The 24,005-nt window shown below is 37.8% G+C and overlaps 1 protein-coding gene and 1 long non-coding RNA gene across 2 annotated transcripts in view; one reads left to right on the top strand and one right to left on the bottom strand.

Moving 5' to 3' along the window:
* LOC126456873 (dynein axonemal heavy chain 7-like) overlaps positions 1-24,005 on the top strand; it is a 783,013-nt gene that overhangs the window by 49,144 nt on the left and 709,864 nt on the right. The window contains 4 exon segments of the mRNA XM_050092694.1: positions 9,101-9,304; positions 20,068-20,480; positions 21,877-22,030; positions 22,188-22,414. Of these exon segments, the coding sequence (XP_049948651.1) occupies positions 9,101-9,304; positions 20,068-20,480; positions 21,877-22,030; positions 22,188-22,414 (998 nt within the window).
* The window catches only part of LOC126456874 (uncharacterized), a 392,629-nt gene that overhangs the window by 109,502 nt on the left and 259,122 nt on the right, over positions 1-24,005 (bottom strand). The gene's annotated exons all lie outside the window — the stretch shown is intronic.

Genomic DNA, 24,005 nt, shown 5'->3' with positions numbered 1-24,005 from the left:
AATGTGCCATACCATACTGCTCTGTCAGTACAGCAATTTGTAACCTCAAAACAAATTTTAGTACTGCCACAGCCACCTTATTCACCAGATATCGCTTCGTGCGACTTTTTTCTATTTCCATGAGTTAAAACAGCGGTCAAGGGACACCATTTTCCAACAAAACAAGATGTCCAAAAAGCTGTGATGAGAGTCTTGGAGGATATTACAGAAGATGTGTGTGTGTGTGTGTGTGTGTGTGTGTGTGTGTGTGTGTGTGTGAGAGAGAGAGAGAGAGAGAGAGAGAGAGAGAGAGAGAGAGAGAGAGAGAGAGAGAGAGAGAGAGAGAGAGCATATATCTGTCTTTCGTTGACAAAGGCCTTATTGGCTGAAAGGTATAATTGTGAGTCTCTTTGTTGTGCCAATCTGCCACTCAGCATCTCTGCTGTATGGTGAGTAGCAACTTTCCTTCTCATAATATTGTTACATTCCATCCTGGATTTTCCATTGTTACATTAAAATTTAAATATTTACATTGAATCTATTTACTTGGTTTTGACAAGTTCAGTAATATTGAGTCTGTTTGACTGGTAGTGAAATGGAGCTGATTTTCCAACAACTCACTCATCAATGCTAAGTAGATTTAATGCACTTTTTTGAAGAAAATGTATCTCACAACTACGTATTGATTTTTACTGTAAGAACAAAGGCAGCAAGTTTTGGGTACTGATCTTGTGTGCATGAAGTCAAAAAGCAGCAGCATCTTTCTTTTCTGGATAGAATGAAAGCATCATTTTGTAAACATCCAAACCTGTTGTTCTGAGCAAAGGAACTAAAGTGAGTATCTGTTCATATAGTATAGATAAATGAGAAAACCATAGGTTGTGGCGAGGCTATGACAGCTCTGTGTGAGTAAGGTTGTTGGCGGTGGGGACCTAGCTTGTTGGAGTGGAATGCTTATGAGCCATGCTTTCCCAGTCTGCTTTATTAAATCATGAAAAATATTTGTATTGTACTCCTGGTATTGGCTTGGTAACGGAATGGTGAAGCCTCTCACACCAAACTGATGCGACTGAGTGTGTAAGGGACTGTGGTGCACCATTGTGAGTTTCAGGTCACAGGGGTCTTGGCTTTATTATCTACATCATGAGATTGGAGTAAACATCTGTTAACAAAAAAGTAGAGAGTGAAATAGTATGGAAGAACTTCAATACCTGTTTTCCTGACTTTCTGTGCGACAAGTGCAGACTCCAAAAGTTAGAACAAGAAAGACGATAATGCCTCAGTTAGGCCATCAGAGAGATCTTGACAACCAAATTGACATGGAAATCTGAAAAGTGAGCTTGTTTACTCCCCCCCCCCCCTGCAAGGGGCTTACAACTCTTTTGTGACTATGTGCTTGACAAGCACAGGGTTCCTTCCCCTTCCCTGCCTCCTCCTGGATTGCTGCTAGCACCGCATGATCCCATGTGATAGTTGCATTCCGGCCTGAGATGCTGGAGTTGACAGTTGTTTGTGTGTGAGGTATGCTTGCTTTTTTTGTGAATGGTGGGTGTATCTCTTTTACTGATGAAGGCTGTGGCTGAAAGCTTTGTGTAAGTGTCTTTTAATTGTGCCTGTCTGCAACTTGACGTGTCTTTTTTTTTGGTAACTATCAATTTGTCTTTTCCTACAATGTTGATGTTTTTACCGCACTATTTATTTTCCACCATCTGAAAGGCATCTGGAAACACTCTACCTCTAACCCCACCAACTCCAATAATTAACATGCCACCCCAGGAAGATATGAGATAAAGGCCAGGAAAAAGGAAAGTTCGATGACCTCTACTTTTTTTTTTTTTTTTTTTTTTAAATGTGAAGAAGTTTGGCATTTTGGTGGAGGTCACCCTTTACACAACATGGTAGCTAGTACAGGTGTTTGTGGTGGTGGTGCGGGATGTGTTAGGTACCTGTAAGTGGTGGCCCCTTTGCTATGTGTAGAATGCACTATTGACGCCTGAGCTGTTACTCCCTGTGCATGCCAAGCTGCACATACCTGTCCATTTGTGAGCAACAGGACTGCAGGCAATGGCCATCATTGCTCTGTGTGGGCAGTGACATGAGGAGAACCCTCATTTGGAGTAGCAGCATTGTGACAGATATGTGGCATGATGAGTAAACCAAAGTTTACGGTTGGTGACCGTGAGGTCCTGGCAGTCGCTTCAGACACTCCTGAATTCTTCAGTGCAGATTGCTATGAGCCTAAGAACTTTCCCTCCATGGCCATGCCATGGGAAGAAAGCTAAATCAAGTGAACTGCAGTTCCTAGTTTGAATATGGACAAATGGAGTGCCATTTTCATCTACTAAGCAGATTTTTTTGTGGGGAATGTTACCTATTACCATAACACCCCATAAGAACCTCACCAGGAATTACACCAAATACAGATGAGGAATTCCACTAAAACTTGGAGAAGCAAAGGGTTCATTTCATAAGTCATGCCTGTAGGTGACCACTGGAAAACAAGATTGACACTGGAGCTTTCATCCTTGCTATTCAGCAGGATTCACTTCCTAAGAAAGTCAAATTCGTGGTCTACTGGTATGATGTGCCATATTTTCCATCCTCAACGCAGTGCTCTGAATGCCAGTGCCTCAGGTACATGTCTTCCCTGTGGATGAACAACCCAATTTGGTGATATGGTGATCAGCAGCCTCATGAAAACTTACCATGTGGGCAGCTGCATTTCTCTGTCACCTGTGAAGATGATCATCCTACCTGATCCCCAAAATATTCTACCCTAATTAACTCATATAAAACATATTGCCTATAAAACCAGGTCTCCAATTGCCTATGATACTTTGAAGCTTGGAAAAAGCTATGACTGCTTCTTTTCCATCCCATGCTATCAACTTTTGCCACAACTGTGACCAGATTATTGGCAGTACCTTGGGTTCTTATTCTCTCAATTTCCTCAGAATCAATCTCTGTTAGTCACGCAGGCAGGAGGTAGTCCCTCTCCTCTTGTGCTTCCACCATAGCACCGTCTTCTGGACCCTCTACTCCCCCTGCATCCAGCTGGAGAAGCCACGCCCTCCGATGGGGTCTGCCAGTGATCTGTGTTGCTCTCCAAGAAACACATTTCCCTGATGACCATTCTCCCACCCTTTGAGGTTACTGTGCATTCTACCAGAACCTCACTGCCCATGATAGGGTTTCTGGAGTGGTCTGTATGTTTTTTCACATAGATGTTATTGGTGATTGAATTCCCTTTTGTGCAATATAGGAAGCAGTGTAACTTAAGAGAGCAATGGGTGTATGAACAATCCCAGTGGTTAATGTGTTTGTTTATTTGTCCATGTCCACTTTTTTACCTTGAGAACCTTGAGATTACTACCATAACTCATCCCCCCCCCCTCCCCCCCTTCTGATTGACCAACTTTTGTCTGATCTTGAGCTGCATGTCCTCAGTGACTGTTTCCCTTCCCACTCTAGTGATGTCCATAGCACCTTTCTGGCTACAGACCTTACAATATCTTCCACAAATCTCATGACGTCACTAAAATGATCACTATATGACACTATTTGTGACAATGACTGCTTGATCGCTTTCTGGTGAGCATGTCATATCCTTGGACCAGTTGCCTTATCAGTGGCTGGTACCATGATGGACCAAAGGTACTGCAGTAGCTGTTGAGGATCATCAAAGGGACCTGCTATGTCTTGAGTGACAGTCTTTACAGAATGCCCACATCACTTTTTAAGTGGGTCCATGCAAAGGCTTGCTACCTAATTAAATATGGTAAAAAGGTCTTCACGTTATGTGTGTACCAATCTCAGTAGTCCACTGAGCTTCCAAACGTAGCCACTGTTCTACGACTCCTTCTACATGGCAGTATTTCCACTTATGCATTGGTTTTTGCTGAACGCTGTGGGACCCGATTTATGACAGCATCTGTGTTCTTCTTACTTGGCTACCTTTCAGATAAATGAAAGACAATATAAATGTTGGCTTCCATGGCCACTGTCACAGTCAATAAAATTTTTCTGGGTTTGTAACTGCATTGTCAATATATATAAAACTACTGACATTTTGGTCCTGTTGCAAGCAACCTTCCTCAGGCTGTAGAAATGAAAGACAAGTTTAAGACATCTCCCTATCTTTACTCCCATATCCCTGAATTATAAAATGAAGCTTTCACCAACTGGGAATTGCTTCATGCTGTTGACTGATTTGATCCATAATTAGAGGATGTAACATCTGAATGTGATTCACAGACTCCATCTACTTGTGGTCTTCAACATATTTGACTGAAGGTGCTTTTCCTTTGCAGTGGAGAGATCATTTCATTCTCCCATCATTTAACCAGACAAAAACCCACCATCCATCAATACCTAGAGATTAATTAGAATCACCAATATGCTCTTCAGACTAGTTCTAGGATGTTGGTCTGACAGCTATGTTGGGCTATCAAATTACAAGGCCTTTTGACCCTCTATCAGTGTGATTTCTGGATGCCACAATTCACAGCTGACCATTTGTTTAGATTGCAAACTGGTATTTTCTAAATGCCAACATCAGACTGCATTCTCTACCGACTTACATAAGGCACATGACACTACTTGACACCATCACATTGTACTTACCCTTAATGACTGAAGTTTTTGAGGCTCCCTACTACATTTTATCTGTCAGTCTTTATCACTCTGCTTTTGCTTTTGGTATAGCTATCGATCTGTAGCCTCAGTTGAAAACCAGCTCCGAGAAGCCAAATGGCCTCCAGTTGAACCCTTCCTCATGCTTCCAATTTCCTCCTGTGAAAACACATGTCATGTATCTCTGTTATTGTACCAAGGTTCATCCTGACTCATAACTTCATAACTCTACTTGGATAGAGTTATGGGTACCCAACACTTGCACACTGTTGTGCAGTCCTGATTTTTGGGGTTCCTCTTTGCTAGAAAGCTGACATAGCTGCTCCATGTTTGTCAACTTAAGAGTAGCTGCTTAAGAGTAGCTGCATGTGAAAGTTGAATGCTCTCTTATTTCTTGCCCACATCACTTATGGTGCAAATATTGCTACTCTACACAGTATTTATCAGGTCCTTGTCTTGTCACAACTGGACTATGGTTGCCAGGTTTATGACTCAGTGGACTTTTGGCTCTGAAATAATTGGACTCAATACGTCACCATGGAGCTTGACTGACTGCTGGCATCTATCTTGTGGACAGTCTCCTCTCCAAAAGCAGGGATATTACCTCTTTAGGCCTTACAATACCAACTCTTAGTTAATTTTTTAATCCCCATATGACAGTGTCCTGAGCATCCAACTTATGAAATACTTAAATTCACATAACAGTGTCAACTCCCTGACACTCACCAACTGGTGGGTTTACCACATAGAATATTCTTCAAGATTGTCTTTTGGGACCTCCGCCTGCTCCCCTTACATTGCATTTCCCATGTTTTCCCAGGCACTCCTCCATGTTTAGTAGCCAGACCATGAATTAGAACCAGTCTGTTCAAGAACCAAAAGTTTCTATTGCCCCCAGGATCTTTCAGCTTCTGTAGCTTTCAATTCTCTGTGAGTCTGAGGGTGCTAGCATCATATACACTGTAGGCTGCAAGACTATTGAGAGGATGAGGTATGCTTTCACATCTCCCATTGCTCAACAATTGCTCACCCAACATTCACTTTGACAACCCCAGGTGCAGATTTGCAGATGGATATAAGACCTGTACTCACTCAGATATGGAGCAACATCTGGTGGGCTTACTGGCCCCTCTAATAAACTCCACACTCTCAATGAACTACAGCCCCATAACACTCCTCCTTTAGTTCCTTCCAGGAGGAAACCACAATACTGCTTGTTCCCACATTGGTTATACCAGATTAACCCATATATTTATTTCATGACCGATTTCTACATTAACTATCTGCTGTCCTCATATTCTCGGATCTGGATAGAATGATGTTAATATAGTAAAGCACGTAATTGTACAACAAGTATACACAAAGAACCATATTATTTGAACAATATAAATTGCATACTCCCAGAAATACAACTACACATCAGTCTTGTCTCAGTCTTGTCAAAATACTGAGAACATGCTCCAGTTATAATAATACAATTCCAAACTGTTTTGCCAAATGTATGAAACATGCTAAATAAAATATTCATAGCGTCAGTATCCATTACGCCAGTTATCCTTTAGGCACCTAATCCATGGCCTGGGCATATTTTCTGAGATTTATTGTCCGTAATTCAGAATGATTTTTCCAGATGTGTGCTAATATTTTAATAAAATAATTTTAAAGCAATTATTGTGTTATTCGGGATCTTAGGTTAACCATTTTTGTCACCTTCTGACACCATTTTGTGTTTACCATACATCACTGACACTGTAATATTTTTTGCTAGGTTTTTATTTTTGTTACTTTTTGGGATCCTTTACACTAGTTTCCATAGAGTACCCCAGACGAGTTTCCCTCCCCCTCCCCCTTTACCTCTTTATCCCTTAACCTTGTAGTTTATGTGCATAATGTGATGCACCTCTAAGGCTGCTCTGATGTATGCTTTCTTACCAAGCTTAGATGCAACAATTATAATATTTTCAATTGTTTTTTTGTGTAATAGATAACAGGCTGCATTATGGCCAAGACAGATTTTTTATTGTCTTACCTTCTGCTGTCAAGCTATATTACATTTTCTACATATAGTGCTGCAATCTATGCACATGTGAGATGGCTTACTGTAGTCGGTCTCACTCTACAGTGTTTTGTAATTAGTTGGATTCTTTTAGCTCTGTAATACAGTCAAGTTGTCATTTCTTTTTATATAGTTCAACATGTCTGAAGATGAATGACGTTGCCCAAAGCCAGTCAGTTTGAAATAAGTCAAACACTAATCAACAGATGGAAAATAAATTTGTTTTCTTAAACACTTTTATCTGGTAGTCTCATGATGACCTACAAGCAAAATTTGTAGATGAATAGTTTTAACAAGAAGGGCATTTTTATTGTTGTTGTTGTTGTGGTGGTGTTCAGCCCAGAGAGTGGTTTGATGCAGCTCTCCACGCTATTCTATTATGTGCAAGCTTCTTCATCTCCCAGTACCTACTGCAACCTACATCCTTCTGAATCTGTTTAGTGTATTCTCTCAGTCTCCCTTTATGATTTTTATCCTCCACACTGCCCTGCAATACTAAATTTGTGATCCCTTGATGCCTCAGAACATGTCCTACCAACCAATGCCTTCTTCTAGTCAAGTTGCGCCACACATTACTCTTCTCCACAATTCTATTCAGTAACTCCTCATTAGTTATGTGATCTGCCCATCTAATCTTCAGCATTCGTCTGTAGCACCACATTTAGAAAACTTCTATTCTCTTCTTGTCTAAACTATTTATTGTCCATATTTCACTTCCATACATGGCTGCACTCCATACAAATACTTCCAGAAACGACTTTCTGACACTTAAATCTATACTCGATGTTAACAAATTTCTCTTCTTCAGAAACACTTTCCTTGCCATTGCCAGTCTTCATTTTATATCCTCTCTACTTCAACCATCATGAGTTATTTTGCTCCCCAAATAGCAAAACTCATTTACTACTTTAAGTGTATCATTTCCTAATGTAATTCCCTTAGCATCAACTGATTTAATTCGATTACGACATCATTGTCTGCACTCTGGCCTGAACCATATACTTTTACGTCTCTGTAAATTATCACTGTTGCTTTTAGTGTATTTATTTTCTTACTTATATGTACTGTTGCAATTCAAACAATCTCTGTCTGTAGTAACTAACTATCAACTACTCTTTGAGTGAGGGACTGGTGACATAGCAATTTAGTCCCCTAACTCCCAACCAACCAACCAAAGATGAGTCCATGTGATCAAATGTAATGAAAGTAACAGTACATACACTTTATATCAGAATTTCTTCATTGCAATAGAGAGACAGGAGAGGATATGTGATGAAGTTTGTACCAACTAGAAAATCTGGTACCAACTTCATGTTGATATATTCTGTCAGACAATGAAAATGAAGTACTTGCAAGCATATCTGATACCCTTAACTGTAAAAATGATGTGACATGAAGGGACTGATACCTATGATAGTAATTAATTTTAACTTTTAACATTATAGTTCTACTAGAGTAGAGCAAAGAAGAACTTTTGTGTCTTAAGATAAAACTATTTATGGAATCAACAAAATGCTTTAATTGCAAGAAATATTGTCTTATCGCAGTGCCTTTCAAATGATGAATGACGTGCAAGACTTATCACAATACATAATTCTTGTCTCCATGGATCTGCTTGAAATTTTAGGAAAAGGCGTGGTGTGTAGGATCAACTATTCTGTGTTGTAAAAGAAAAGAATAAATTGAAACTACATGATATGGAGATGAAGAAAATCTGCATAATAGGCTGTAGCTTCTGCTCTATCTTTTCCATCACTGTTAAGAAACCAATTAAAATGGCCGATACCTCTTTCCATATGCCTGAAGTTGTTCTATTAAAAGCAAGAGCTCTTTTCATTAATGCAAATGTAGAACATTGCAGCCAACTATAACACACTAGAATCTGACAACTTGAGAAAAAATGTGTAGAAGGGGAAAAACTTAAGAAAACTAGTAAGTTTATGTCAAATGCTGATGATGATTATGTCTTAAATTTTATTGATGATACTTCAGTTTGTCTCTGATGATACTTTATGGAATCAAAGAATGCAAGGAAAGTAAGAACATAAAACTTCTCTGATTGAATGCATCCCATACTACAGCAGAACATGGGTGGTTTATGGGCATAGGGAGTAATTTAACCTCCAACCACAGGTAAGAGTTGCATGCATATTTCGACAGGTGTTTTGCAAAAGTACATAACTACCACTCTTTCTGATGAAATGGTGAAGATAAGGATGGCAGAGTTTCTTTGTGTAAGATAACACTCCTTGCTTGTGGCTCTGATCATTCCACTATAAGCAGTTATCAACAAATGAACCTGTTGACTGTGCGAATTATCCAAATGGCTTGTCACTAATAGTGGGACACAAGAAAAATTACTGTGCTCTATTTTTAAGATGTACAATTACATGCCTTACATGTGTGACATTAACACTCACATTTTTTTACCAGATTGCTGACAAATTAGCGCCTTATAAGAAGCTGTATGAAAATGCTACAGAATTTATAGAAAAGCATGAATTATGGATGACAAGTAAAGTTGGTTCATTCAATCCTGATGATATAGATCAAGAGGTTTCAACTTTATACAGAACAATATATAAATTAGAAAAGCAGTTTGGAGATGTTCCACCAGCAAAGGACCTGGCTAACACAGTATGTAGCTAATTTGATTCAGATAGATTACACTTAATTTTAATTTTGAGTTATGACTCACAGTTACTGTTTGTTTCTGGGAAACAATTTCAGTAATTTGGATAACCACATTTATTCTTTTATGTTGTTTTGCTGTATGTATCTGTGGTAGTAAGATATAAGTTCTTCTCAATTAAGCATATGTCCTAATTTTTACTTAAAAGTTACATGAAAAGAAAGTTCTTGATTTCATTGCTGTGATTGCAGTTTTTAGGATTGAAAAACTTGTCATGATTATCATCTGTTCTATCAAATGAGCAAGATTGAAATTCTAATCAGAAACCAAAATCAAACATTATTTTTAGTAAGTTTGGCCAATAATTCCAGGAGGCATATTTCCTTTATTGAAAAGAATTGCAATAGTTAACTTAGCATTAAAAGTCTTATCATTTTTAATCATGTTCTTGGAAAGATGAGCAGTGGTTTATAAATATGAGAGGTAACATCTTCCATGACATTGCATACATTATTGTAGCTTCGTAGTTCAGTGATTGATTTTCAGATCACAGATAGCACATCACAAGTGAGTTCAGTAAACTTTTAGGTTGAGGACATCTTAACTTTCTTCCTCTCCACTAAGTACACTATTTACCATACAGTATTTTTCAATCTCACTGATTACATTTTACTAGATGCCTGTCTCATTATTTGCAAAGTGTCATCAGTTATACTGCAGACACTATGAATTAGTAATAGTTTATCTTACGAATGAGATATATTTTTGTAAATCATCCACAGCATACATCTACAGCATGCACTGCACATCTTTACAGTGATTATCCATAGTTCATGTTCTCTTCAGGGTATATACATTTTTAAAAAATGGATGGGACTGAATGCCTACCACTGTAATCAAGGCTGCATATAAAATACTGGCTTAGCACCCACTTCTTCACACATGTAGTCTGTATTGTCTGCACACACTTTTTTTCCCTTTTCCTGTAACCAAATTTTTGTGTTGTTCACAAACTGCAACACTTTCTAAATTTTCATACTAATTTTGGCCATAGAAGCATTGTCTTTTCTGAATGTACTAGTGACCAAAAAGTGAGTCTGATAACTGGAGTCCAAGGTTTCATTAATATGCGTTTTGAATTCTTGTGGAGATGTTTCCATAGAAGCCTTTATCCCTAACACATTTTCTTTATGTCTAACAAAGAAGTGAAATACCAGCTTTCATAGATTTAGCTTTAAACAGGTATTAGTATACCCGTGTAACAAAATATTTCCTTACAAATTTTCGTCCCCTTAGAGGTTGGATTTCCAGAAACAGTGGAACACATTTTTTTCCATTTCTAACTTAGAAGTCAAACATCATTTTTCAACAATTTAGCTTTAAAAATGCTCTTACAAAGAAATTTTTTCATAAGTATTTCGCCCCTGATTTCACACATTCGGAAGGTGAACCACCAAAAACACTGAAATACAATTTTTTCCTTTTCTCACAGAGAAGCCAAATACAATTTTTTATCCATTTAACTTCAAAAGTGCTTGCAGATTGAAATATTTCCATAAAATATTTCACATTGAAACACTAATTTTTTAAAATTTGTAACTGTGAAGTCAAATACCAGTTTTCATAGATGTAGCTTTAAAAATAATTTAGTAGTCCTATAATAATGAAAAAAAGAACATTCACTTACAATGTCACTCCCCATAATAGAGATGGGGGATTCTCTCCTGAACTAATTCATAGAGTTGAATCTTTCAAAGGAGTGAACAATCAGTGATTCAGAAAAAAAGAATGGTAGCTCCAAACATTTCCCACAGCAGAGAGAGAGAGAGATAGAGAGAGAGAGAGAGAGAGAGAGAGAGAGAGAGTCGGAGCAGACCAGTGGGGCCTCTGCTGGTCAGAGCACACTGCACGCCACACAACACAGCCAGCGCCGGCCTCTACCCTGCTTCTGCCTTGGCTGCCTGCATTGTGCAGTGCCCCATTGGATTTTGTGTTTCACACATGCTGTGCCGTCTCCGTGCTTCCTCTGCCGCGTGCAGTGTCTGGCCTTAACTTAGCATCGCACTCCGTCAGCGATCGTTTCAGTCGCACATCCTGCCCTCTGGGCAGTTGATGCGAGCAACAGGACAGAGAGCCTCCTAGCGAAGAACATAAGAACTACTTTCAACAACCTGCTCGCAAGAGAACGGACGATTTGTCTCGGAGCAGGTGAGTGGTGGCCGTTCACCGCTGCCCCCACCCTCGGAACTCGCCTGCTCAACGCTCACCCCACCATTCTCGACTCCAGCCAGAGCGTTGAGCAAAGCAACTCAGGTGTCACTCTGGTCTCTGCGGTCTTAGCTCGCACAGTAATACAGCTCGCGGCTCGACCTGCTTGACTCAGCGCCTCTGCATCGGAGTTCGTCTCTACTGGATATTGTTCTTCGTAGTAATACCGTTATGTATATTACATAATTATGTTATGTATACATCATTCGTTTTCATTTTATTTTTATTTGTTTGAACTGATCAGATTAGCTTCCTTACAAAACGCTTGTTCGTCCGATTCTTGAGTATTGCTCATCAGTATGGGACCCTTACCAGGTTGGATTAATAGAAGAGATAGACATGATCCAGCGAAAAGCAGCGCGATTCGTCATGGGGACATTTAGTCAGCGCGAGAGCGTTACGGAGATGCTGAACAAGCTCCAGTGGCGGACACTTCAAGAAAGGCGTTACGCAATACGGAGAGGTTTATTATCGAAATTACGAGAGAGCACATTCCGGGAAGAGATGGGCAACATATTACTACCGCCCACATATATCTCGCGTAATGATCACAACGAAAAGATCCGAGAAATTAGAGCAAATACGGAGACTTACAAGCAGTCGTTCTTCCCACGCACAATTCGTGAATGGAACAGGGAAGGGGGGATCAGATAGTGGTACAATAAGTACCCTCCGCCACACACCGTAAGGTGGCTCGCGGAGTATAGATGTAGATGTAGATGTAGATGTGATGGCTCCTCTTACTATAGGATTTTTTATTATGGTCACTCGAATTTACACTTTAATTACGAGCGAACCGATAAACGTATAGCAAAAGTGGTACACCAATTTTTCCTTGTTTTATTCTGCGGAAGGCTATATGCAGCACTTTGGTCTTACAGTCAAATTTATATATTTTTTTCTTATTGTAGTACGGATTTTGCGATTTTAGGCGTCTTTGGAAGGAAATGTTCACTTTAAAAATATATGGCTTGCGATGTATTTGTACGAGGTTAATGAAATTTTAATACATTATAGCTAAATATATTGTTAATGTAAATCTCAAGTTACAACATTTTCCAATCACCCAAAAAACCACGATAGTGCAAAATAAATCAATAATCAAAAACTTTGTCATATCGTGGAAATTTCAATAAACAATACAAAATTCTTACTCATTATCTGTGTTACTTCAAAATAGGATCAAATAAGATCAAAATACAGGTATAGTACTGGAATAAACCAAGTTTAAAGGGCAATGTGCCTTCCATTTATTTTCTGTTGTGAATGAATGGTGAGTCATGAAAAAGAGCTAGTTCATTTCAGGGAGTGAACAGTTCTGATCCGATCTCTGAAAAGAACAGTTTTGCCCATCTCTACCCAATATGGGTTAAATTTACGAAAATGCATACACATACTCCTTTATTTCAGACCGAGAAAACAAACACCAATTTTCATGGGTGTAGAATTGCCTTAATAGCAACATATTTTCAGGAAAATTTAATCCCCTGTTTCATCCCCTTAGGGGTGGAATTTAAAAAAAATCTCTTCTTAAATGAAGCCTGCTGTGTAACATCAACACCCTCTCCAAGTTTCAAATTTCTGACCTTAGCAGTTTGGGCTGGGTGATGATGAGTCAGTGAATGAGTCAGTCAGTGGGAAGATTGCCTTTTGTATACAGAGATTATTTCACACAGTTGGCTGTGATTACCAAACATCTCTTTGACTAGGAGTGTTTATCATATGGTCTAACATGGACAGAGATAAAGCCGCAGCTTAAAAACTATGTGACAGAAGAAATAGGAAATAATCACAATCAATCTATGTCTTCCCAGTTTTCTCTAAAGCAATTAAAAAAGTACACTGAACCTAATAAAAAAAAAGGTCTTACAGAAAATATTAAAAAAATTGCATCCACAATGAGAGATTTTATGGATAAGATTAGCTTTTCATTAGAGGAATAAAGAATCATATGATTTTTCTATGATCTGACTAAAGCTCAATTCAAACTGCTACTTACTTCTACACAAACTACAGAGCTGTGGAATCAGGGACAATGAAACACTGCTTAGCACATATTTGACAAATGATTTGGTTTTAAGTTCTTATTTGTCACTGTTTTAAGTAAGAAAAATATTACTGGCAAGTATGGCTCTTTATGCATTCTTACTTGCAGTTGACACTTTAGTCCCAGTATCCTCTGTATGCTGCAGAATATATCTTATTTTACCTCCATGAATATTACATGAAATGTAAGTATGACAAATGAATATTTTTCTTGACTTGTATTCGAATATGGGTTTTTGGAATTTTGAGAGGAATTCTTCTTGTAATGCACAACACCTCTCCTGTAGCATATGTCTCGTGAATGTTGAGAATTTCTTTAATGATAATGTGCTGACTAAACAAACGTCTGATTAAAAAAAGCCCGTAGATCTTCTCTCTCCTATCAGACACCTGTCATATGGACTCCAGAAAAACTGTGTATTGCATTTACATTCAGTGTGTTATTTTGCATGGAATAATTTACAATGCTACTGTGGGAAAAAAGCATTGTCAATATTTATGATAAAAAAGTCCTTTATACACACCATTCCCACATACCAAAATATGACAGAAATTAGGAAGTTGAAGTATTACTAGACATGTCTGCTATGAAATGAATGGATATTTGGTAATGTGTGACATAAGAAAAGAGGGATTCATAAGTTTACAAGATTCAGTCAGAATTTGGAAGAGAAATCCATAGTAAATTGTACAATAATAACTGAAGAAATCAAAAGATGCCTGGCAGAAGTGAAAGCCATGTGAAGCATTAATCTTTCTTGTTTTTGTTTTTTGGTTGTATTTATTGAGTGGAAATGTGTCTATCTTTTTCTTTTATTTTTGTATTCTTATGGGTTTATATGACAAAATAAAATCAATTTTGTTTCCTGTTATGCCCAGTATTGACAATAAAGCATTATGTAACACTTATTTTTATCACTATATATCATCAGTGGATTGCTAATGGTGAGCACATTGGTTCTTCACACATTCTTTTTCATTGTGATTTATATTTGGCCCTAATTCCATTGTTATTTTCATTCTGCTGCAATATCATTGACTTACTTAGATTTAAGATTTTGTGTGGACATTCCATTGTCTTCTTTTTCTGTAGTAGAGATTTGATTAGATTAATACTAGTTCCATGGATCATGAATACGATATTTCGTAATGGTGTGGAACGAGTAAAATTTTCCAATACATGACATAATTAAGTTAATATAACAACATTTTTATTTTTATCTTTTTAATTTTATTTATAATTTTTGTTTGTTTGGTTTTTTCTTTTTTTTTCTTAATTTGTATCTAAAAATTCCTCTATGGAGTAGAAGGAGTTGTCATTCAGAAATTCTTCTAATTTCTTCTTAAATACTTGTTGGTTATCTGTCAGACTTTTGATACTATTTGGTAAGTAACCAAAGACTTTAGTGGCAGTTAATTCACCCCTTTCTGTGCCAAAGTTAGATTTAATCTTGAATAGTGAAGATCATCCTTCCTCCTAGTATTGTAGTTATGCACACTGCTATTACTTTTGAATTGGGTTTGGTTGTTAATAACAAATTTCATAAGAGAGTAAATACACTGAGAAGCTACTGCGAATATCCCTAGATCCTTAAATAAATGTCTGCGGATGGACTTGGGTGGACTCCACCTATTATTCTGGTTACACGCTTTTGTGCAATAAATACTTTATTCCTCAGCGATGAATTACCCCAAAATATGATGCCATATGCAAGCAATGAGTGAAAATAGGCGTAGTAAGCTAATTTACTAAGATGTTTATCAGCAAAATTTGCAATGACCCTTACTGCATAAGTAGCTGAACTCAAACGTTTCAGCAGATCATCAATGTGTTCTTCCAATTTAATCTCTCATCAATGGACACACCTAAAAATTTGGAATATTCTACCTTAGCTATATGCTTCTGATTAAGGTCTATATTTATTAATGGCATCATACCATTTACTGTACAGAACTGTATGTACTGTGTCTTATCAAATTTCAGTGAGAGTCGGTTTACAAGGAACCACTTAGTAATTTTCTGAAAGACATTATTGACAATTTCATCAGTTAATTCTTGTTTGTCAGATGTAATTACTATACTTGTATCATCAGCAAAGAGAACTAACTTTGCCTCTTCATGAATATAGAATGGCAAGTCATTAATATATATTAAGAACAACAAAGGACCCAAGACCGACCCTTGTGGAACCCCATTCTTGATAGTTCCCCGGTTTGAGGAATGTGCTGATCTTTGCATATTATGAGAACTGCTTATTTCAGCTTTCTGCACTCTACCAGTTAGGTACAAATTAAACCATTTGTGCACTGTCCCACTCATGCCGGAATACTTGAGCTTGTCTAGCAGAATTTCATGATTTACACAATCAAAAGCCTTTGAGAGATCACAAAAAATCCCAATGGGTGGTGTTCGGTTATTCAAATCATTCAAAATTTGATTGGTGAAAGGATATATGGCACTTTCTGTTGAAAAACCTTTCTGGAAACCAAACTGACATTTTGTTAGTACTTCATTTTTACAGATATGTGAAGCTACTCTTGAATACATTACTTTCTCAAAAATTTTGGTTAAAGCTGTTAGAAGGGAGATTGGATGGTAATTGTTGACATCAGATCTATCCCCTTTTTTATGCAAAGGTATAACAATAGCATATTTCAGTCTTATCAGGGAAAATGCACTGTTCCAGAGAGCTATTACACAGGTGGCTGAGAATCTTACTTATCTGTTGAGAACAAGCTTTTAGTATTTTGCTGGAAATGCCATCAATTCCATGTGAGTTTTTGCTTTTAAGTAAGTATATTATTTTCCTAATTTCAGAGGGAGAAGTGGGTGAGATTTCAATTGTATCAAATTGCATAGGTATGGCCTCTTCCATTAACAGCCTAGCATCTTCTAATGAACACCTGGATCCTACTACATCCACAACATTTAGAAAATGATTATTAAAAATATTTTCAACTTCTGACTTTTTGTTCGTAAAGTTTTCATTCAATTTGATGGTAATACCGTCTTCCTGTGCTCTTGGTTGACCTGTTTCTCTTTTAATAATATTCTAAATTGTTTTAATTTTATTATCAGAGTTGCTGTTTTTAGACATGATACACGTACTTCTGTGTTTTTTAATAACTTTTCTTAATGTAGCACAGTAGTTTTTATAATGTTTGTTAGTTTCTGGGTCACTCCTCCCCCCTCCATGAGAAAAATTGAATGATGTAAGTAGCAAGCTGTCATGGCTTACAGTGAAGACATCAGACAATGGCCTCTACAGCACACACAGCACCTTGAACAGGAAAGTAAGATTTCATGTAAATGTTTTCTGTGACTGGGAATACAATAGTACTATCAGCTGTGAACCATTGTAAAGATGGCTTGCTGGTGTTGTGGTTGTGTTCAGTATTGTAGAGTTGTGATTGACCCCATGGCCATGCAAATAATGTACCATATTTACTCGAATCCAAGCCGCACTTTTTTTCCGGTTTCTGTAATCCAAAAAACTTCCTGCGGCTTAGAATCGAGTGCAAAGTAAGTGGAAGCTCTGAAAAATGTTGGTAGGTGCCGCCACAACTAACTTCTGCCGTTGAATATATGTAGCGCTACACAGGCATGCTTTGCAGGCACAAAGATAAATACTGTCACCAAAACCTCTGATTCAGTAAATAAATTTAAAAAAAGGTGGAAGACGAACTTTTTTCTCTGCCTTGAGTTTCGACCACTGCATTTTCATACATTATTCAACGAAGTAAACACAAATCCCATATTGTTCATCTTTGAATGCAGCAGCATTTCAATGTACTATGAAAATCCGACTGGCAAGACTGTTTGAGATGTTTGTCAATATGGCCAACTCTACGTTCTGAATTTTTTCCTACCTGTGAGAAGAGATGGTTGCTAATAGGAACTTTTATGAATTGTGAATCACATGCAGTATTCTCTTCACCATAAGAATAGTACGAATATAACCATTTTACCATGTATTCTTTCGTGTTTGCTGCTTTCTCATTTAAATCTTGTCTGCCTAATAAACTATGAAACTAGTGTGAGACAACAGCAAACGCGGAAGAATGTACATATCATGTCATGTTTATATTCGTATCATTCTTATGCCTAATAGTGATAGTCAGAGATGAAGCACGGCAATTGACTAGATTTTTAAATCTAAGATGACTCTAATTTCTGTGCAGAATGTAATGTACAAAAGAGGCGCCTGCAAAGATTTTCAAATGGCGAAAAATTTTAGCTAAACTCTCGTTCAGAACATCTTCTATCATACGCAGTCTATTATTTGGTTCTTGTTGATCATTATCAAAGAAAGCAGCAGTGTAAGTAACAAGAAATAGCAATCTCTTGCCATTGTTTCGCTAATGAGACAATTCCTCTTTTCTTTTTTTTTTTTTTTTTCTCGTAAGCGGCGGTAGCGCGCACAAAAGCAAGCCATGCTGTGAGCGGCGACAGGTCATAAACACACATTATCAGAATGCGACTAACAATGCATGACACAGTACAATTACGCATTTTCAGCTTAGAGTGACGTAAACACCTATAACAAAGAGAACAGCACTTATCAGTTCAAAGAAAAATAAGCAATCGATTCAAACCAGATGAAGCACGTGAAAAAGGAAGGGTACACGTATAAATATGGGCCTGATGCATAGCAATGGCTACCTGGTAAAGCTTAACTGCTAAGCTTACGACTCGAACCAAACTACTGTAGCTGTATCGTCATTCATTCGACCTAAATTGTGTCTCATATTACAATAGACCAACTTTGTTTTGATTTGGAAGTGCGGCCTAAAACTTTTCTCTCCCTTGAATTTTGAGTCTCAAATTTCAGTTGCGGCTTAGATTAGGGAAAATTTTTTTCCCTTGATTTCGAGTCTCATTTTTCAGGTGCGGCTTAGATTCAAGTGCGGCTTAGATTCGAGTAAATACGGTAGTTGAAAAATTTCCAAGAACTTCTGATACAGAACCCATTTCTGAAGACTATGTAATGTTTTATATAAGTATTCATTGCAAAATACTGCCTGTCGAAAAAATTAAGCACCCAGAAGACATGGTCAGCTGTCAGTGTAACTTTGTACATATACACTCAAATGTAGGAATGTAAATGATTAAGAGTTACAATTTTCTGTGGAAGGCAGAATGGCCACCAGAGTCCATTAGGTATATAAGGGGCTAGAGTAGCATTAGATGTTGAGCAACCACTATGAAGGACACAGAGATACTGTGTAATTGTGTGAAACAGTGCTATTAGCATCTGACAAGGACACCATTGTGGTTCTCCATTTGGCTGCATTTTTAGATAGTGCAATATACAGATTTGTGAGGCATTCAGTTGTGACAGAGGCTCGATGTTGGACTGCATTGAAAAATGAGGGCTGGCATACTCATCGTCAAGGTACTGGTCCACCATGTCTCACCACCACAAGGAAGAATCACTGTATTGTGCACTAAGCACATTATAACCCCTTCACATCTGTACCTACCGCCTGAGAATAAGTTACGGACTCCCTGCATCTTCATGTCTCATTCCGCACTGTAGGTCACAGACTACCCACACTCAGACTATGAAATTACTGCCCCATGTTTATGCTGGTGTTAACACAACAGAAATGGCTGTATTTGCAATTGTACCACAACCAGGAAGCATGGAATGCTGTTGAATGGTGCCTGATTGTGTGCAGTGATTAACAGCAGTTCTGCATTATCGTGGATGATCATTGTCAATTAGTTTGGTAGCACCTTGAGGAGAGGTTCCATTATAACAATGTTTTGATGAGGCACAGAGGTGTTACTCCTGGCATAATGGTATGGGGAGACATTGGGTATGGCCTCAGGTCACAGTAGGTAGTGGTTAAGGGGCCTCTGATGGCAAAGTGGTATATCACACACATCTTTCATCCTCCTGTCCTGCGGCAGTATTGTGGTATCGTTTTTAATGGGGCAGTGCTTGTACACACATTGCATGTGTGCCTGTGAACTGTACGTGTGATGTCAAGATAATCCCATGGCCAACAAGGTTCCAAGATCTATCCCTAACAGAATCCGTGTGGGACCATCTCAGATGTCAGTTCATCCCAGAACCAGTATCCATGTAATGACGACCAGTTGAGACAGTCATTGGCCAGCTTTCCTCAGGAGAGGATACAGCAAATTTATGACACCCCTGTCAATGGAATCAGTCTATGCATGTAGGCCAGAGCATGTACAGTGTCATGCTGAAATGTTGGTTCATACTTCCAAGTTCTTTGTAAATTTGGCTTAGTTTTGTAATAACATCTGCAGCAATATCAAACATTCTTTATTTTTTGTCAGTGTTTGTGAGAGACATATCTGAATATAATTCACTCTGTTGTCAAAATGTATTCCTCAGTTTTTACTTTTCAATTAGGCAAAGTATATTTGAATATAGATTACCTACCTATGTTTCATTTATGGACTTTCTTTTTTTTCTAGGTACGTGTTCAAATAGAAAAGTTTCGTGAAAACATGCCAATTATACAGACTCTTGGAAATCCTGGCATGAAGGAACGTCACTGGGAAAAAGTGTCAGAGATAGTTGGCTTTCCCATAAAACCAGATTTCGAACTCTCATTATCCAAAGTTATAGATTTTGGCCTAGAAGATTTTATCCCACGATTTGAAGCTATAAGTGAGTCTGCAACAAAAGAAAACAATTTGGAGAGAGCTCTGGAGAAGATGAAGAAAGAATGGGCTGATATGGAGTTTGCAGCGATTCCATATCGTGACAGTGGAACTCACATTTTATCAGCAGTTGATGACATTCAAGTTTTGCTGGATGATCATATTGTTAAAACACAGACTATGAAGAGCTCACCATACATTAAGCCTTTCGAAGCTGAAATACTGTAAGTTTGTTAGAAAGTACACTGTGAGTATTAAGCAAATTACATATAATACCTTTTCCCTCTATTGCTTAAACATGGACTGTGACATCATTGTGCCCACTGGTATTCATTTTTATTTGCATTTTCCTGTTACAGTGTTTTTTTTTATGATAAGCATGATACATATGTAACCCTAACAGTATTGCCTTATATTTACTTGCAGAACATGGTAATGATACTGAAAAAAAAAGAACTTTCGTGATATTCTGCTAATATTTTTATTTGATTACAAACCAGCTTCTGCTTCTTAATCCAGTGTCAGATGACAACTGAATGCTGCAACTGTTGATCAGATGTTATGGATTCAGATCAGATACAGACATTTAAAAAAGAAGTGATACTTCTTTATAGTATGTGGAAACCATTACATTTAACAAAAATGAAACATGATATTAAATTTGTTGTTGTAATTTAACATTTACTTAATAGGGTTAAAAAGAGGAAGTTGTGTGTGGTCATTTAAAATAAAGCTATCAGTCTGTCTCATATGTTAATTGATTTCAAGTATTTTGAGTACTCTAGAATGAGAGTTTCACTCTGCAGTGGAGTGTGTGCTGATGTGAAACTACCTGGCAGATTAAAACTGTGTGCCAGACTGAGACTTGAACTCAGAACCTTTGCCTTCTGCGGGCAAATACTCTACCATCTGAGCTACCCAAGTATGACTCATGCACTGTCCTCACAGATTTAGTTCCACCAGAACATTATCTCCTACCTTCCAAACTTCACAGAAGCTCTCCTGCGAACCTTGCAGAACTAGCACTCCTGGAACAAAGGATATTGCGGAAACATGGCTTAGCCACAAACTATTGTGCCAGTGACAGCCTTTACATGTGACTAAAATGTGCTTAAGTTTTGTGAGGTCTTACTACAATGTAATTAGGTGCTCTCAGTAGAGTTAACTTTATACACATCATGCTGTAACTTTCATTACATAGTGTGAAAAAGTTATTGGTTTACCACAGTTATTGACATATCTTAGGAAATAACATCAGTTGCTTACTGCAATCATTCTGATAGGTGTGCTGCTGTTATATCATCTATGATGTGAATGCAGAGAAAAAATGAAAGATTTGCAGGCATGTTCATTGCTGACATGAAACCAAGTGATTCCTCATCAGTTAATCAGTTTTCATATTTGTGAGCCACCTTTCCCTGTATGCAAATGCGATTCAGTCAAAAATTATTGTTTTGATTTTACATAAAAAACAAAATCTTTAAATTCACTAGTACTCTGAAACTCTCAGTACGTTAGAAGCCTCTTTCTGTAGACTATATAAAATAATGAATATAGCATTGTGCTGCTCTAGGTGACTTTCAGCTATGAAGTACTGAAATGAATTTACTTTTCTTGCAGACAGTGGGAAGGAAAACTGATATTGTTGCAGGAAATATTAGATGACTGGCTTAGAGTTCAGTGCACATGGCTATATTTGGAGCCTATTTTCTCTTCACCAGATATTCAAAGCCAGATGCCTGAAGAAGGAAGAAAATTCAGTGCCGTTGATAAGGTGGATAATGAAAATCGCTATTTCAGATTCTTTGGTGTGTGTGTGTGCGTGTGTGTGTGTGTGTGTGTGTGTGTGTGTGTGTGTGTGTTTGCATGCCTCAATGCTACAGAGGTATTCGAAAGAGTCTAAATAAACTCTGTACTGTTTTGTTTTGTAGATATGGCGTGATATAATGAAAACAGTTTTGCTTGATACAAAAGTGTTGGCTGTTATTGAAATTGATAAAATGTTAGAACGCTTAAAGAAATGCAATTCTTTATTGGAGATGATACAGCGTGGACTAAATGACTACTTGGATAAGAAAAGAATATACTTCCCAAGATTCTTTTTCTTGTCAAATGATGAACTGCTTGAAATTCTGTCAGAAACAAAGGACCCAACAAGGTAAGCAATTATATACATTTTTACTTCTAAAAAGATTTGTGTGAATACAGAAGGCACATCACTTGTGTCAAAGCTGTCGGGTTCATTATAATTAAGTAGTCAAGATGGTAGTTATTCTGTGCTGTGGTCATTGTGTACGGACAAGGGCTATCCAGAAAGTAACAGACATTTCAGTCTGTCACAGCAATGAAGAGGTTACAGCTGCCATGTTGTGGCCATAACATTCCTACACTCTGTACGAATCCAGCGGTGGTACCTTGTGATCTGTGTTTCTACTACTTTGCTTTCTGTGATGTGTTAAAATGTGCACTGCCATAGAAAATCCTGCAACATGTGAAGTGCCTTCTGTGATTAGGCTTTTGCTAGGAAATAATTGCAAACCAATTGAAATTTATTGCGATCTTTGTGATGTGTACAGAAAAGGACTAATGAATGAATGCTGAGTGGGGCAGTGGTGCATTAATTGTAAAAATGGTCATGCCAGTGGTAGGCATAGCCTTGTGACTGATGAACTAGTGATGAAAATCAATGACAAAGTTTGTGAAAATCATCATTTCGTGATTACAGAAAGTTTACAACATTTTCTCCAAATTTCACAGAGTTTGCTACATGAAACTGGGGACACACACATTCTCCCAAGAAACAAGGAAGCCTTTGCAAATGCTGTCAGTGAGAAAGATCTTGAGTACTGTGTTTTGTGACTCTAAGGGGAGTGATTCTTGTTGATTTCCTTGAGGATGGCTCAACAATTAACTCAGGCAGGTATTGTCAGACACTGTCAAAGTTAAGGCAGGTGATACGAAATAAGCACCAGGGAAAACTTAGCATAAAAGTTTTGTTTTCTCACTACAACGCATGTCCACAAATAGCCAGTTGCACCTGAGACTTCCTATGTGAGGCATTTGGTCATCCACCATAAAGCACAGATTTGGCACTGAGCAACTACCAACTTTTTCCACAATGAGGACATGGCTCACTACACACTGCTTTGATACTGACACTGAACTGCATGCTGGTATAAGCCAGTGATTGCAATTGCAGGTGGGAGATTTCTACAGAGCTGGTATTGAAAAACCTATGCCATGATATGGTAAGTGCCTCAATTTGAATGGTGATTATGTAGAAAAATAGCTTAGGAGGTACCTTTAAATTGTATTTAATAAAATTTGTCTTTTCCGTATTATTATTTATTTCAAAATGTCTGTTACTTTCTGGATACCCTTAGTATACGTCCCTTGTTCTATCAACTGCTTCACACACTCATAAAAGTCACAGGAACATGCCCTGAAGCAGCTGAAATGGCAGCTTGTGATGAACTCATTCCCCAAACACAAATCGTTCTCTCTTGTTTGAACCCACTCATATGTTGATATTGTTGACGATGGAGTTCTAGATGGTGCCATTAGAAAAGTGCAGTGACCCATTGCTCATAGCTAAGTAGAATTTTACTAGTGCATTGGATGAAATGTATTACGAAAATAATTCTGTTGCTGTATTGCAACTTTAGGCTGTATGGAATTGTGCAACCTACACATAAAGAAAATTCTTTTTATCTGTAAACTCTGGTAATCATTATGACAAAACTGGGGGA

Source organism: Schistocerca serialis, chromosome 2 (genome assembly GCF_023864345.2).
Source record: "Schistocerca serialis cubense isolate TAMUIC-IGC-003099 chromosome 2, iqSchSeri2.2, whole genome shotgun sequence".
NCBI classification, from domain to species: domain Eukaryota; kingdom Metazoa; phylum Arthropoda; class Insecta; order Orthoptera; family Acrididae; genus Schistocerca; species Schistocerca serialis.
This window is presented reverse-complemented; position numbering and strand designations above follow the sequence as displayed.